The sequence below is a fragment of the Chinchilla lanigera genome, unplaced genomic scaffold, assembly GCF_000276665.1.
Source record: "Chinchilla lanigera isolate Chin_1 unplaced genomic scaffold, ChiLan1.0 scaffold00131, whole genome shotgun sequence".
NCBI lineage: Eukaryota > Metazoa > Chordata > Mammalia > Rodentia > Chinchillidae > Chinchilla > Chinchilla lanigera.
The window spans coordinates 2,124,989-2,138,834 of NW_004955532.1; the positions used below are offsets into that span (position 1 = coordinate 2,124,989).

The 13,846-nt window shown below is 56.7% G+C and overlaps 3 protein-coding genes across 4 annotated transcripts in view; all 3 read right to left on the reverse strand.

Moving 5' to 3' along the window:
• Positions 1-95, reverse strand: part of Hyal2 (hyaluronoglucosaminidase 2) — a gene marked incomplete in the record, with an annotated part of 4,303 nt that extends 4,208 nt beyond the window's left edge. The window contains 1 exon segment of the mRNA XM_013507587.1: positions 1-95.
• Positions 96-3,441: 3,346 nt separating this feature from the next.
• Tusc2 (tumor suppressor candidate 2) lies at positions 3,442-6,247 on the reverse strand. Its single transcript, XM_005410261.2, has 3 exons — positions 5,948-6,247; positions 4,821-4,941; positions 3,442-4,687 (listed from the first exon to the last, which is right to left on the reverse strand). The coding sequence occupies exons 1-3, from the start codon at positions 6,091-6,093 to the stop codon at positions 4,622-4,624; spliced, it is 333 nt and encodes a 110-aa protein (XP_005410318.2). The 5' UTR covers positions 6,094-6,247; the 3' UTR covers positions 3,442-4,621.
• A 1,656-nt stretch (positions 6,248-7,903) lies between these two features.
• The window catches only part of Rassf1 (Ras association (RalGDS/AF-6) domain family member 1), a gene marked incomplete at its 3' end in the record, with an annotated part of 9,215 nt that continues 3,272 nt past the window's right edge, over positions 7,904-13,846 (reverse strand). For both annotated transcript variants that reach the window (XM_005410267.2, XM_005410266.2), the window contains 4 exon segments: positions 7,904-8,782; positions 9,696-9,811; positions 9,933-10,230; positions 10,440-10,544. In XM_005410267.2, coding sequence (XP_005410324.1) covers positions 8,636-8,782; positions 9,696-9,811; positions 9,933-10,230; positions 10,440-10,544 — 666 coding nt within the window.

The following is a 13,846-nucleotide window of genomic DNA, read 5'->3' on the forward strand; positions in this document are numbered from 1 at the left end:
GTGCTTTTGGCTGCAGCCTCGGCCCGCAGAGCGCGCCGGCCCGAGCCCGGCCCCCCCACGGCCGCCGCCGGTGGTATGGTCCTCCGGGCGGCCAGCCCCTTAAAGGGACAGGGACGCAACGGGAGCCGGGAGGCGGGGAAGGCCATCTCCCGGCTCGGCCGACAGGAGGCGCTGCGGTAGCCCAAGCCTCGGCGGGGGGCCGCTGAGGATCTAGGTCTGCGTCCCCCAAAGTGGGCGGCCGTCCTGGGCCCGCTGGTGTGCACTCCGGGACTGCGACCTCGGAGGATCGGGGCCTCCGGGGCAGCAGTGCCCCGCCCCTACTACTCTGGATCCCCTCTCGCGCCGGGTCCGAGGACCCGCCCCAGCCCCAGCCGGTTGGTAGGGAGGGGCCCGGAGCCGAGGCGCGGTTGTCCTAGCAACTCGGGCTGAGGGGCTCAGCCTGGCCCGCAGGCTTGGGGCAGAGAAAGTCAGCGGCGCCGCGGGAAGTCGGTGCCTCCCTTCCCTCGACCAGCACAGGGGCCGGCCGATCCCTGGGGTCCTCTGCTGCCCGGCCTGGGGGGACTCCTGGGGAGCCCCGCTCAACTCCAAGGAAGGTGCCACTCCAGCAGAAGTTTCTGGCCACGCCTGGGATCTCGGGGGCTTGCCTCCCACGGCCTGAGCCCTCGCGCCTCGCAAGGTCCTCTGTGGGGAGCAGGCGTGGAAGCGCACCGCGACAAGCGCGGCGTGAGACCTCGCCTCTTAGATCGGCTGGTTCTTCGGGACTAAGCTCCCCACAGGGCCGCCTGCTCGCCGGCCCAGTCTCCGCCCCCGCGCCGGAGAGCACGGAGCGCGGTGCAGAGCACCAGCCCGCCGCGCCCTGCTCACCTGCGTGGGAGTCGGGGGCCAGTAGGGCGGCGGCCGCGCGCCTTCCTGTGGAGAACCTCTCCAGCCCGGCTCCTTGCGCCAGCTGCTGCCCGCCGGGCAGCCCGCCGGGGACCTGATAAGCCCCATTCCCTCCCACTCGCCCCCGCCTCCCATCCCAGCCCCTTCTCTTCACTTCCTGCCGCCCCTCTGAGAGGAAAGGCCCTGGAACTGGCGCGGGGAAGAGACTGCCTGATCTCTTTCCTTCCGGTATGCCCTGTTGGCTGGCTGTCTTTCCCACTCTTTATCTGCGTAACAACTGTCCTCACCAGCTGTGCCAGGGGAAAGGAAGGCCATGGGCCTGGGCTGTGGCGTCAGCTTCCCCCATGCCCACCATCCCCGCAACACTGGGGAACCTCCCCCCAACTTTCCCTTGGGACTGGGGCCATCTCAAGTCCAGTAGGATGACGGGGGCCCAGGTGGGGGTCTTTTGGGGAGTCAGATTACTTGGGGGTGTTTGGGCTGACGGTCCCCTACAGCAGGTGCCAAAGGGAACTGCCGTGGGAAGGGGACAGAAGTTGGGGGGCTTCCAAGAGCTGAGAGTGGAAGCACCCCAAGTGTGACAATACGATGTGCTAGTACGACTGTGGAATGGGGGTGGGCAGGTGCTGGGAAGGCCTGCAGGCTACTTTCCTGTAGGATTTTGGAGCCCGATGTGCACAGCTGGAGCTCGTAACAACAGGGGTACGGAGGTGTGTTCCTATGGGAGGGGGAGCTTGTAATGTGGCTGCTTCCCGAGAAGACCACAGCAGTGTTCCAACAGACATCAGCAGAGGTGCAGACAAATCTGCCTACCCGCCAGTCACGCTGAGCCTACCCCCACCACTCTCAGGGTTCTTCTCCTAACAGAAGGGCACACACCCCGGAGTCAGGCCCTGAGGACCCAAGTGTCCAGGACATGGTGAGGGACAGAGGCCTCCAAGGGTAGGACCCCTGGGAAAACAAAGGCAGGCTACACCAGACTATCCCAGGGCAGGGACACTTCCGCAGGCAGCCAGCAGGAAGGAAGCCCGGCCCAGCTGGAGAGAGTGAGGAAGCACTGCCCTGACTCCCATTGTTTCCAGCTCTGGGGTCAGCTGGGGAGGCCCAGTACAGGGAGTTCCCCCAGGCTGGGACAGTGCCTGTCTGTGTGTGAGAGTGAGATAAAGACGCCATGGTGTAGGAGCCCAAGCCCTGGCTGCATAGGGCGGTCTTGCTCCCGGTGTGCCAAGTTCAAACTGGAAGATCAAGTGCCCAGACCCAGAAGCCTGGGCTCTCGAATTTCTCCCTGAGAGGAACTGATGGCCAAAAGCTAAGCCTGCTAGAGAACCTACCTCCCAGCTGGCCAAGGAAGTGTAGGCAGAGGCAGGTGTGGTAGCACACGCCTATAATCCTAGCACTTGGGAAGTTGAGACAGGAGGATCATCACCGGTTCAGTGCTAGCCTGGACTACATAGTAAGTTCAAGGCTGGTCTGAGTTACATGGTGAGACGTCACCAAAAAAAAAAAAAAAAAAAAAAACAAAGTGTAGGCTGCATGTCTATAGCTGGCAGTGAAGTATTTGGGACTGAGCCTTGCCTGTGAGCAGCAGCTTTTTGGAGGGGGATTTGAGACAGAGTCTGACTTGCTATGTACCCCAGGCTGGCCTCAAACTTGAGGTCATCCTCCTGCCTCAGCCTCCCGAGTGCTGGGATTACAGGTGTGCACCACCATACCCAGCAGAACAGCACCTCTGAGCTCACTCATTCAGTGGTCTCTGGGAGGCAGGTGAGTTTGGGCTACAGAGCCTGGCTGTAGGCCAAGGACATGGTGGCCCGTGTCTAGCTGTTGTCCATCTAAAGCTGGGCCTTTGAGGTCTGTGAGGTTCATGCCCTGACCTCACTGGAGGTCAGCTGGCAGTATCAGGACCAGAAGAACTATTTTAAGATCTGGCTGGGTGTGTGGTGGTACACTTAGGAGGCTGAGGCAGGAGGATCACCTTGAGTTGGACAGCCTAGGCTATGCTGTAAGTTCAAGGCTAACCTGAACTACCTACATAGCAAGATCCTGTCTCAAAACAAAACAAAACTACTCAAAACAACAAAAACAACTATCTGCCTGGTTATGTAATTCCAGTACTAGGGAGGCTGACGCAGGCGAAACAGAAGTTTGAGACCAGCTTGGGCTAGACAGAGTTCAAGGCTAGCCTGGACTAGCTAACAAGATGTGTGTCAAAAAACTAAAAACAAACAAAAGAACTGCCTTGGGTCACATGCCAGACCAGTGGGGCCAATCCCTAGTGAAATACCCTAAAGGCTGATTCCAGGAGTCCCCACCGCACAGAACGTAACAGTCAACAGGTGTGTGCCCCACTCATCCTGAGGGGCCAGTGGTGAGGCTGGTGTGAATATACAGCCACCTGCTGGGCATGGCTGGGAATGCCACAGGCATGAAATTACACTTGGCTGGAGCTGGAGAGGAGGCACCAGACTCGCAGGCCCAGTGTATCTAGGAGGGCTCCTAGATAACCAGGTGTTAGCCTAAGCACTGGGTACCACAGTTCCAGAAGATGCCACTCTCACATACAGGATCTACAAATAATTTTATTGGAATCGAACAAGTAACACAACAGTCTTCCTATGCCGGGGAGCACCATCCCCAAGCCATTTCCCACGCTAGAAGCACAGAGCTTGCACAATAAGGAATTAAAAGAAAAAGAGTTGTTTCTATATAGAAATCAGACTCTGCCCCAACGTCATCATGGACTAGACTATTTACAAATCTTCACATTTTAAGTACAGTATTCCTTTTGTTTTTGCTCTCCGTTCTGTCCCTACCAAGGGGCCCTAGTACTTTCCCTTGACTGATCCAGAAGGGGTGAGGAGACTGTAGGGAAGAACGGTGTGCTCCTCACAGCACTGCTGGCACCAGCCCTGGTGTGTTGTTCCTTACGACAGGATAGTGGACCCTCCAGACTGGGGTTCAGGGTGTCTGGTACAGAGGCAGGGGGGTTAGAATGGGTGGCTTGGGGCAACTCCCCACGGGCATAGGCATCCACAGCCTGTCCTGACTCGGGCCTGCACCCTCTTAACCAAGGAGAGGGCAATCACTAGTTCCTGAGGAGGAATTAGCCAAGCCCTGGGAGAGGGAGAACTACCCATACCAGTCCCCATTCCTGTTAACAGCCAGCGCACCGTCCATCTGAAAGCGGGAACAAATGCCAGGTGGGTGGGAAGATCAGGCTGGTGCTGTCCCCAGCCTCTGTCCGACACAGGAGGAATCGAGGTAGCAAACGGCTGAAATGCTCTGACTGGGAGAGAGAGGAAGTGAGGGGGAGGAAGGTCCTGCTTATGTCGAGCTCCCAAAGCCCAGGGGCTGGCAGAAGGCAGACTGCTTGTAAAGTGCTGTAGCTTCTAGTAGGGCCAGGCCCTAGGCAAGCTTGGAAGGAAGCAGGCCGGGCAAGGAAGCAGGAACCACAGACTCCTGACTGGCACATGCCCTGCCAGGCTTCTCGCAGGGTGGCTGGGGAAGTTGTGTTGGTAACTCTGCCATTAGCCTATGCCAGCCACCAACCATCTCTCATCCACACACAAACCAATACCCAATGTACACGGAGGGACTGCCCTGCTCAGAGCTGAAGGTTCCGGGCCAACAGTTTATTCAGGGTTGTGGCCCAAGCCTGGGTTCCTCCATGGAAGCCACACCTTGAGCCTGTAAGCTTCTCACTGGGTTGGGCGGTGCTTGTGTCCATCACCCACCAGGCTCACACCTCATAGAGGATCACAGGGAAATCCACGTGGATGCGGGGGGGATCCAGCTTCACGATGCCCTGCCATGGAAACGGAGGCTGGTGAGGGTCACATTAGGGTTTCTGCTCTAGGAAGCTTCCCGTGCCTACCTGGCCCACCCCCTGGAGGCCCCATGCTTGAGGCTGGCCCTGTAACCACTGCCCAGCACCTCACCTGAGGAATCAGATTCTTATACACCCGCCTCAGCTTGGCCCGCTTCTGCCCGTTCTTGGTGACGATTGTCTCCTCGTAGAACTCGTGCGCCAGATCCCCATCCTCGTCGTAGAACATGGAGCTGCGTGGACAGAGATGGGAACAGACTGGGCTGGGTCTCAGTCACAGCAAACATCGCAGACCGCAGGGAAGCGTGCGAGCCCCAAGCTGGGGGGGAGGTCTTGGTGTAAGGAGGGCGTGCCTGGGAAATGCTTCAGCTGAGCTTCGGGTGCATGAGAAGGAAAGGGAGGGTGGAGGAATGCCAGTGTCACTCCATCGCACTCTCCAGAAGAGAGGCCGGATCAGAGCACACTGTCCAGGCCGTCAGAGCCGCTTCAGCAGCAGCAGCAGCCGTCCTAGCACTAAGCCCTTCCTCTGAGAGGCAGTGGCCGGGGCCCTGGTCTTACTCCAGCGTTTGGCCCAGTGCCAAAGGCTGAGGGCGCTGATGTCCAAGCTAAGCAGGGGCTGACAGCGGGGAAAGCTTCGTGCACCCTGCTGGGTCTCTCAAGCCCCACCACCGGGAGTGGACATCCCCCGGGGCCCAGCAGGGCCAGGCGATTCTGCTGATCCTGGGTAGGTCCTTGTAGCAACAGGGGTTAAATCACGCTGCAGCCCTGGAGACCACAACCCGGAGGCGCTTTTTCGCTTGGCCTCACTCTCCACCCTGGGCCCACCACCCCTGCCTTCCCAGTCTCTATTCTCAGAGGTCCGACCTCCACTACCGTGGGGAAGGGGAGAACCCCAAGTCAAAGACCATTCCCCGCTTGGACGACCTGGGAGGAGGGAGGAGGTGATAATCCTCAACGTGCAGGCTGAGTTAGTTGGGATGAAAGCGCGATCTCGAGCTCTCGCGGAGGCCTTATCTTGCCCGCCCAGGGACGGCCTCAAGCCCACTCCTCCCCAGGGAGGCCTGCGGGACAGCCAGGCCCACAGGCCGAACGCCCGGCGTTCCCCACCCCTTGCTCGGATCGGGGCCCGAGACGCAGGATTCGCCCTGGCTCGGACACAGGGGTCCGGCGGCAGAGGCTCCCGAGGCGCGACGTGGCCGGGCGCCTGCGTGCTCCCCGCGGCAGAACCCACGCCCTTACCCGCGGCGCGTGAACACGAAGGGGGGCACCGCTCGGCCTCGAGGCCTCACCAAAGCTTGCTCAGCGCCCGCAGTCTCGGGGACGCCGCCCCCCGCCGCCGAGGCGAAAGGCCAAAGGCCTCGAGCTTTGGAGCCGCTGGCGCCCATGTCAGGGTCGCCGGCGCATGGCGACCCAGCGGCCGCTGCGCCCTCACAGTGCAGACTGTGCCACCATGCCCGGGCCCTGCCTCTGTTCGCAGGTGGTGCTGCAGCTTCCACCGCCGCCTTCCGCAGGCCGGGTTGTCTCCACGGAAACCTCACTTCCGCTTCCGCACGGCTTGCACCGCGCCTCCTCTGATTGGTCACTGGCCTTGTCCGTCCGTGAGCCAGGAGCAACGGCTGTGCCCAGAGGTTGGGCATCCCAGCATGCGCTGCGAGACCACAGGTCCCAGCAGGCCAAGCTCCTACCCCCGAAGGCGGGTCCCTCCCCAGCGGTGGCGGTATTTTGTGTTTGTTTTTGTTTTTTTTTTTGGTTTTTCTCCGGTACCAGGAACCAAACTCACGACCTTGCGCTTGCCAGGCAGGCGCTTTTGCCGCTGAGCTAAATCCCCAGCCCCGTGGCGGTGTTTTCCGCAGACTAGTTACCCCGTAAAGCAGTTCAAAGTCCCTGATCCATCGCCAGAGCTAAGCCGACCTACTCAACCCGGTTATCTCAAACCGGCACTTCAGGGCCTGACCTCCAGGGCAGGCCACGGAGAGCTCATCTGGCTTCCATGTTTTTGTGATCATTACTGTTAAATGTAAAGAAACTCAGCCTAGCCGGGCATGGTGGCGCGCGTCTGTAATCCCAGCACTCCGGAGGCTGAGGCAGGAGGATCATTGCTATGAGTTCGAGACCAGCCTGGGCTACGAAGTGAGCTCAAGGCCAGCCTGAACTGCATAACGAGGCCGTCTCAAAAAGACAAAAACGAAAACAAACACAAAACCTCAGCCTAAGGAAAATTAAGAGCTAGCCCATGCCTTTTTTGCTTTATTTGCCAAATGGGTTGTAGTTACACTGACGTCTGAAGAACTTCAAATTGTGTTCCTTCCAAACTCACTAGAATACACGCATCCTCAACAGCTCTACCCTTGGTGCCATGTACACAGCCTGGTCCACAGCAGCAGATGAAGGAGCTATGCCACAGCTTCTCAGAGCTTGGTGTGTGTTAAGAGAATGATTTCCCTAAATTCTAGCTGCAGATTATTCTTGCTTCCACTGTGACCTGAACCTCAAGGTGCTGAGGGATGACATATACACACATTTCTTTCACATACTACTCCCACGTCAACCTTGGAAAGGATACATAGCCAGGTGTGGTGGTGCACACCTGTAATCCCAGTACTCAGGAGGCTGATGCAGGAGGATCTCTGTGAGTTTGAGACCAGCCTGGGCTACAGAGTAAACTCAAGGCCAGCCTGAACTGCATAACAAGACCCTGTCTCAAAAAGACCGAAAAAAAAAAAAAGATATGGAAAGCCTGTCCATCACCCATGGCAGCTACTGGCATGGGCAGCAACCACAGCTATAGGCCCACAAATAGAGTCCAAAAGCAAGAGGAAGCTGGGCATGGTGGCACAGGCCTGTAATTCCAGCTTCTGGGAGGCTGAGACAGGGAGATCACTGAGTTTGAGGATAGCCTGGGCTCCTTGGGTTCAAGCCCAGCCTGCATTATTACACAGCAAGACTGTCACAAAAAACCAAACCAAAACAAAAGCAGAAAGAATTAAAAATCTTTATTTAGCCAATTTTCTCAGGCCTCAGGCCCTGATGGTGCCACTCCCGCATCCCTTTCCCCACAGGAGGCGTTCAGTTGAGGCCACAAAACATCACACAGTACATTCATACGTTTCATCAAAGATATCTGAGGGAGCCAGGTGTGGTGTCACACACCTGTAATCCCAGCACTTGGGAGGCTGAGGCAAGAGGATCGCCATGAGTTTGAGACCAGCCTGGGCTACATACTGAGTTCAAGGCCAGACTGCACTACAAAGTGAGACCCTGCCTCAAACAAACAAACAAACAAGGGAGACCTGGCTTTGATGGTACATGAGGAACGGGCCTGGCCCCCTGCCCTCACTCATGAAGAGCCTGGTCGGGCCCAGGGACATCCTTCTTGGCGGAGGCACTGAGGCACTATTACTGCACTGTGAATCAACACTCCCTGACCTTAAGAAGGCACTATAAAGAGAAACCTAGACTCTACCTCAGTGCCTACCTTATTCTGAACACTCACTCTTGGCTCTGATGAGCTTTCCTGAGACTTTATCCAAGACCCAGAACACAACCTTTCCCCACAGCTGAGGGCCCTCCTCCCTGTAAACATCACCCTGTTGTTTGTAGGGTCTTTGAGATTCTCACATCTGAGACTTGCATTAAGGAGACTTCTACCTCCTCCACCTCTGCTGCAAGCCTGGGGCAGCTGCCCAGAGCAGCCTTAACCTGCTGTAACCCAGTACATAAGAGGCAGAGGGGTGCAAAGCCGTGTCCTGCTACACCCATTGGTGGACACGGGGGGTCAGCTCCTCTGCTGTTCTCTGGGCTTGTTCTCCCCATCAGGGGAGGGCCTCCGCGCACACTCATTCCTCAGGCCCCACGGGCCCTGTCACACTCACACAGCACGCTCTTGGCACTGCCTGCTCTCCTCCTGCCAGCCAGGGATGTAAGAGGTCACCCCAGGGGGCAGGCATGCAGGGCCTCTTGGATCTTTTGGCGGCAACGGGAGTACTTCTGCAGGATCTGTCGGAGGTGTTCTTCTTCCTCTCGCTGCAGGATACGCAGAAAGTTGTGCAGTTCCGGCATGCTGAACGCATTCCACTGCAAGGGAAGTATGCAGGATATAGAAGGCATGGCCAAGTAGGCACCACCCCCGTCGAGAAAGCCAGGATATAATGGTCACAAGAGCTAAAACTGGGCTTTCTCATATTAAGCTCTTTCTTGAATAGTCTGTGCTAGGATTCTTGATAGTAGGCTGTATAGAAGAGGGAGCATATAAAAAACAGTCATCTCACTGAGTCAGACTGTACTTATCTTCAAATATGTAGTGTTTAAGTAAAAAGAAACTTTCGTTTTTTTAAATAGGACTAGACATGGTGACTCATGCCTGTAATCCCAGCACTCAGAAGGCTGACACAGGGGGATCGCTGTGAGTTCGAGGCAAGCCTGGACTACAAAGTGAGTTCCAGGCTAGCCTGAACTGCATAGTGAAACCCTGTCTCAAAAAGGCAAAAAAACAAAAGACCAAAACAAAACAAAACAAAGAACCAAAACAGGACTAGGGATCAAACATGCTAAGCAAGCGTTCTACCACTGAAGTCGACACTGCCCCATAAGCTTTGGTGCTACGGAATGAATCCTGGGCCTTCTGCTAGGTACAGACTTTACCACTGAGCTATACCCCTCACCACTAGGCAAGAAGTCGAACACTTAAAGGGGAATCTTCACGCTGTCCTGGGCTGCCCATGCCCTTAGATGGACTCCTGCATCTCCAGAGAATGTTCCACACGAGGAAAGAGCAAGGCACCAAGGCAAGTCTTCCTGGTTCCTAGCACTGGCTTGGGCCTTACCATGAGCGGCCCGGAAGCCTTTGCTTTACCTAAGGCCTTCTACTCCCGGAGAGGCTTTGTAGGGCTTATCCTCCAGTTCAATTCCTCTCAAAGTCTTATTGTACCTACAGCCCATTAGCTTTATCCACTAACAACCAAGAATATAAAGAAGATTATGTACTCACATTTACCTCCCCAGAGTCATTTTCCTTCAGGATGAAGCTCAGGGCCTTCTCACTAGGCCCTGCAAGGAGCCGGAGCCGGAGGGGCTGCTCATCATCTGACAGCTTCCGGAAGTACACTGAAGGCCAGGAAAGGGAGAGGAGTGCGTGAGCAGAGGCAGGCCCAGCTACTGCAGCCCCTGCATGCACCGGAACACGTCTATACACCCTCACTCGGGCTGGGGTGGGGAGGGAGCTTACCCTGGCCATGACGTTCAGCCCGTTCAAAGAGTGCAAACTTGCGGGGATCATCTACCACCAAGAACTTCCGTAGGAGGGCCTCAATGACCTCACTCGCCCGCGTGCGTGACAGCACGTGGAGGTGCTTGACAGCGTCCTTGGGCAGGTAAAAGGAGGTGCGGCGTCTCACAGCTGTGCCTCGCCCCTGTCCCTTCCGGGCATCCTGCAAGGAGGGTGGTTTCTTGCTGGAGGGTACTGAGACAGGACGTACCAGCTTCAACTGAACCTTGATGAAGCCCGTGTAGGAGCCATCTTTGTTCTAAAGAGAAAGAGAAACCAAAGAGTGATGGGAGAATCCCGGTGAGACAGAATAGTCCGGGGTTCTTCTTGTCTCCTTGGGGCTGGGCATACATAAACTGTGGCTTGGCCCCACCCAAGAATAATGTCTCAGCTGTGCCTCTTCAGGGCCCTCGCCATGTGGCCAGGTCCCCGCCCCCTCCGTGCCCTCTTCCCGCGCCATCAGCTCACCAGGCTCATGAAGAGGTTGCTATTGATCTGGCCATTATACTCCTTTATCTTCTGTTCAGTTTCAGCCTGAGAAAGATCAGGTGTCTCCCACTCCACAGGCTCATCCTAAAAAGTCAGCATAGACACAGGGCCCTTGAGGAAACCAGGGCTTCTCTAAAAAAGGGCTTCTGGGGCAGCCCTTGATTTCCATCTACCCCGATCTCATCACCACCCCTGGATCTGCATGCAATGGGTAGAGACAGCAAAGCCAGAATCATTAGGCTTCTCTCGACTGTCTGCACAGGGCCACCTCAGCACACGCCGTGACCCTAAGGAGAGCAGAGTCAGGAGCAATTTCAGACATGTGGCTAGGAGTTAGGAAAACAAGAAGGAATCCGACTATCAACCCTCATTCAAAGTAAAATCATAGACGGGCGTGGTGGCGCATGCCTGGCCTGTAATCCCAGCACTCAGGAGGCTGAGGCAGGAGGATCACTGTGAGTTTGAGGTCAGCCTGGGCTACAAAGTGAGTTCAAGGCCAGCCTGAACTGCACAGTGAGACCCTGTCTCAAAAAGACAAAAAAAACCCAAAAAACAAACAAACAACAAAAAGTAAAATCACGTCTCAGGGCTTTGCAGTGCAGCTCAGTGGTGGAGTACTTGCCTGGCATGAATGAGGCCTTGGGTTAAGTCCTCAGTATCAAAATAAACAAATGAGTAAGGCAAGAGTGAAGCCATGTCCCAATGGCACAGCTGAACCCAGTACCCAATTTGGTTCAGAGTCAAGGTTTGTCCGAGGGAAGGCAGTCGGTCTGTCCACTCCATCCTGGCACAGGGCCGTGACCCACTGCAGGGTAGCAGGTGTGGGGACGGATGGACATCAGCAGTCCAGTCACCATGGGCAGGAGGGGAAGGGTAATCCCTACAGTGTCAATCAATACTCCTTGGCGAGAGTCCTCGGGCCAACCCTCCGTGTCTCAGACGTCCTGAGCGAAGCACTGTGACACGCCATTCAGCCTGCACCAAAGGTGGCTTCAGACCAGGCTTCGCTCCACTGGAGCTGCACAGGCAACTTCCTGGTACAGCCTGTCCCACATGCCAAGCAGGCGGGCTTCTGCACTTCTTCCTTTGGCCCAAAGGTTGCAGCTCTACGACTCAAGTCCCCACAGCCTCTTTTCGGCACTGGGTTCTTGCCGGGAGGGTAGTGTGGGCTAGAGTAGCCAGGGTTGTGAACTTTCTTCTATGGAACTGACTTGGCTCCAAGTACACCGGTCTTACTTCCTGTTGACATCAGAGAGGCCCTGGTTGTAATGGGAGTGTCGCAAGCACAGCTGAGATCACCCCTGACCAATGCCTTGTCGAAGGGGAATTCTCACTAGAGGGTCTCCTGTAGGATGATACTGTGCTTCAAGCTCTGAGCCAAGGGCATCCAGGGAGCTCTCTAACCTGTTCTTACTACTGATGACAATAAAAGAACAGAAGATATAGCAGGGTAAAGTCCAAGACTTTTGAGCATATATTCTCACCCAGAACCTGCTGCTAGTATTTCACAGGAAAAAGGTTTTGAAGAAGGGATGGGATGTGAATTGCTGCCCTCCACAAGCTTCCAAAGGTCTCCTGGGTGGAGGACAGCATCAAGAGGGTAACTCCAGAAGAAACAGGTGTTAGATACAGTGAGGCTAGTAAGAACAAATGGAGGGGGTGCCCACCTGTAATCCCAGCATTTGGGAGGCTGAGGCAGGAGGACTGCCATGAGTTCAAGCCCAGCCTGAATTACAGAACAAGATCCCCCTTAAAGCAAACAAACAAACGACTCCCAAACAAACCAAGAGCCAAAACCTACCAACAAACAAAAGGAATGGTGTGGGCCCTGCAAAATGAGGGGGGGGGGGCAAAATCAGGGCTAGAGGCTGGCAGTAAGGGGTGGGTGTGTTTGTTCAGGCCCAAGAAGAGAGGTGGGGTGGAAAAGGGGGTCCCAAGAGGAAGGAGGCCCCAGATGGGCGGGGTCTTGGGCGGGGGTGAGGACAAGCCAGAGCACCCCTCACAGAGCAGAAGGGCACAGAGAGTGCTGACTTATCCCACTTCACTGTCGTTCCTGAGGACCAGCCTGGGGCCAGGAACATCTCCTCCTTCTCCTGCCCCTCCTGGTCATCCTGGAGTGCACCGGGCCTCCCTGACCTCAGTTCCAGTCCCCTCCCTTCTCCAGGTGAGAGGTCCTCAGTACCTTCATTTACAGTAATGCAAGGCGCTTGGACTAGAGTCACTGTGCTATCCTGCCGGGATTCTAGAAGAGAAAGTTTCCTTTTGTTTCTGAAGCTGCCTAGATGATCTTTTTTTCTTGAGACAGGGTCTCGCTGTGCAGTTCAGGCTGACCTTAAACTCACTATGTAGTCCAGCCTGGCCTCCAACTCATGGCGATCCTCCTGCCTCAGCCTTCCCAGTGCTGGGATTACAGGCGTGGGCCACCATGCCCAGCACTGAAGATTCCAAAAATGACCCAGAAGGATATACAGCAGGTCCGTGGACTCTTCCTTGTTTGCACTATAGCAACCTCTCCCTCTCCTCTACTACAGTTAGTTATAACTGATGGTCTTATTTCAGGTAAGACGGGACTTCCCGGCCTCCTTTGCAAGTTGGCTGGTGTCTTGTTGCTTTCCTACCTTTGCACAATGGAGGTGGCTCAGGGTGGTGACTGCGTCTGAGCTCTGCGAGCACTGCGGGCTCAGATTCTGAGGTGCTGAGCACCGTCTAAAGCATCGCCCACACTTTCATTTTCTTGGCTCAAATGAGAACTTCGAGTTCTCGGCTGCCGAGCATACTAAACCTCATAGATGCGGTCTCTCTGCGCTAACGCTCTGGCCCCTCCCCTCCCCTGGGGTATTCCGGCTCAGGACACGCCGCCTCCGGGGATCTCCGCCAGTGCAGGCAGCTAGGGACTCCGAGAGGCGCCGCTGCCCTGGCATCTTCCTTTACAAACTTGGGTTAGTAACGTGGCGCTTCTCCTTCACTCCTCCTGGGACATCCCCATCCGCTTGGGGGCGCTTACAGGCCCCACCGAGGCTCCCTTCCTGCCCGTTCCCCAACCCTTTTCCCCAGAGGAGGGGCTGCGTCCTCTACACCCCAGCGACGGGCGACAGCAGACCGGCCGGCCCCATCCCGGAGTGCGCCTGCGGGGCGCGCAGGGCGGCCGGCCGTCGCCCGTCCCCTCCGAAACACGCCGCTCGTTTCCGGGGGGGATCCCTCCCCCTGCACTTCCTCGGCTCGCGCCCGCAGGGCGTGGGAGCGCCCAGACGCGAAACCAAGATGTCAGCGCGGGCGCGCAGCTGGCTCTAGTCCCCGGCGGCTCTGGCCTGTGTCCCGTCCGCCCCTCGGTGCCGGGCTGCCCGCGGGCTCCCCCGGCCCGTGACAGACGCGGCCCCGACGCGCGG

What these genes read in the sequence shown, in the direction of transcription:
- Tusc2 (XM_005410261.2), bottom strand. Translation starts at nt 6,093, where the DNA reads ATGGGCGCCAGCGGCTCCAAAGCTCGAGGCCTTTGGCCTTTCGCCTCG. An exon ending in TTCGTGTTCACGCGCCGCGG is followed by an intron (nt 4,942 to 5,947) that starts GTAAGGGCGTGG and finishes CTGTCCACGCAG; the next exon opens with CTCCATGTTCTACGACGAGG. An exon ending in ATAAGAATCTGATTCCTCAG is followed by an intron (nt 4,688 to 4,820) that starts GTGAGGTGCTGG and finishes TTTCCATGGCAG; the next exon opens with GGCATCGTGAAGCTGGATCC.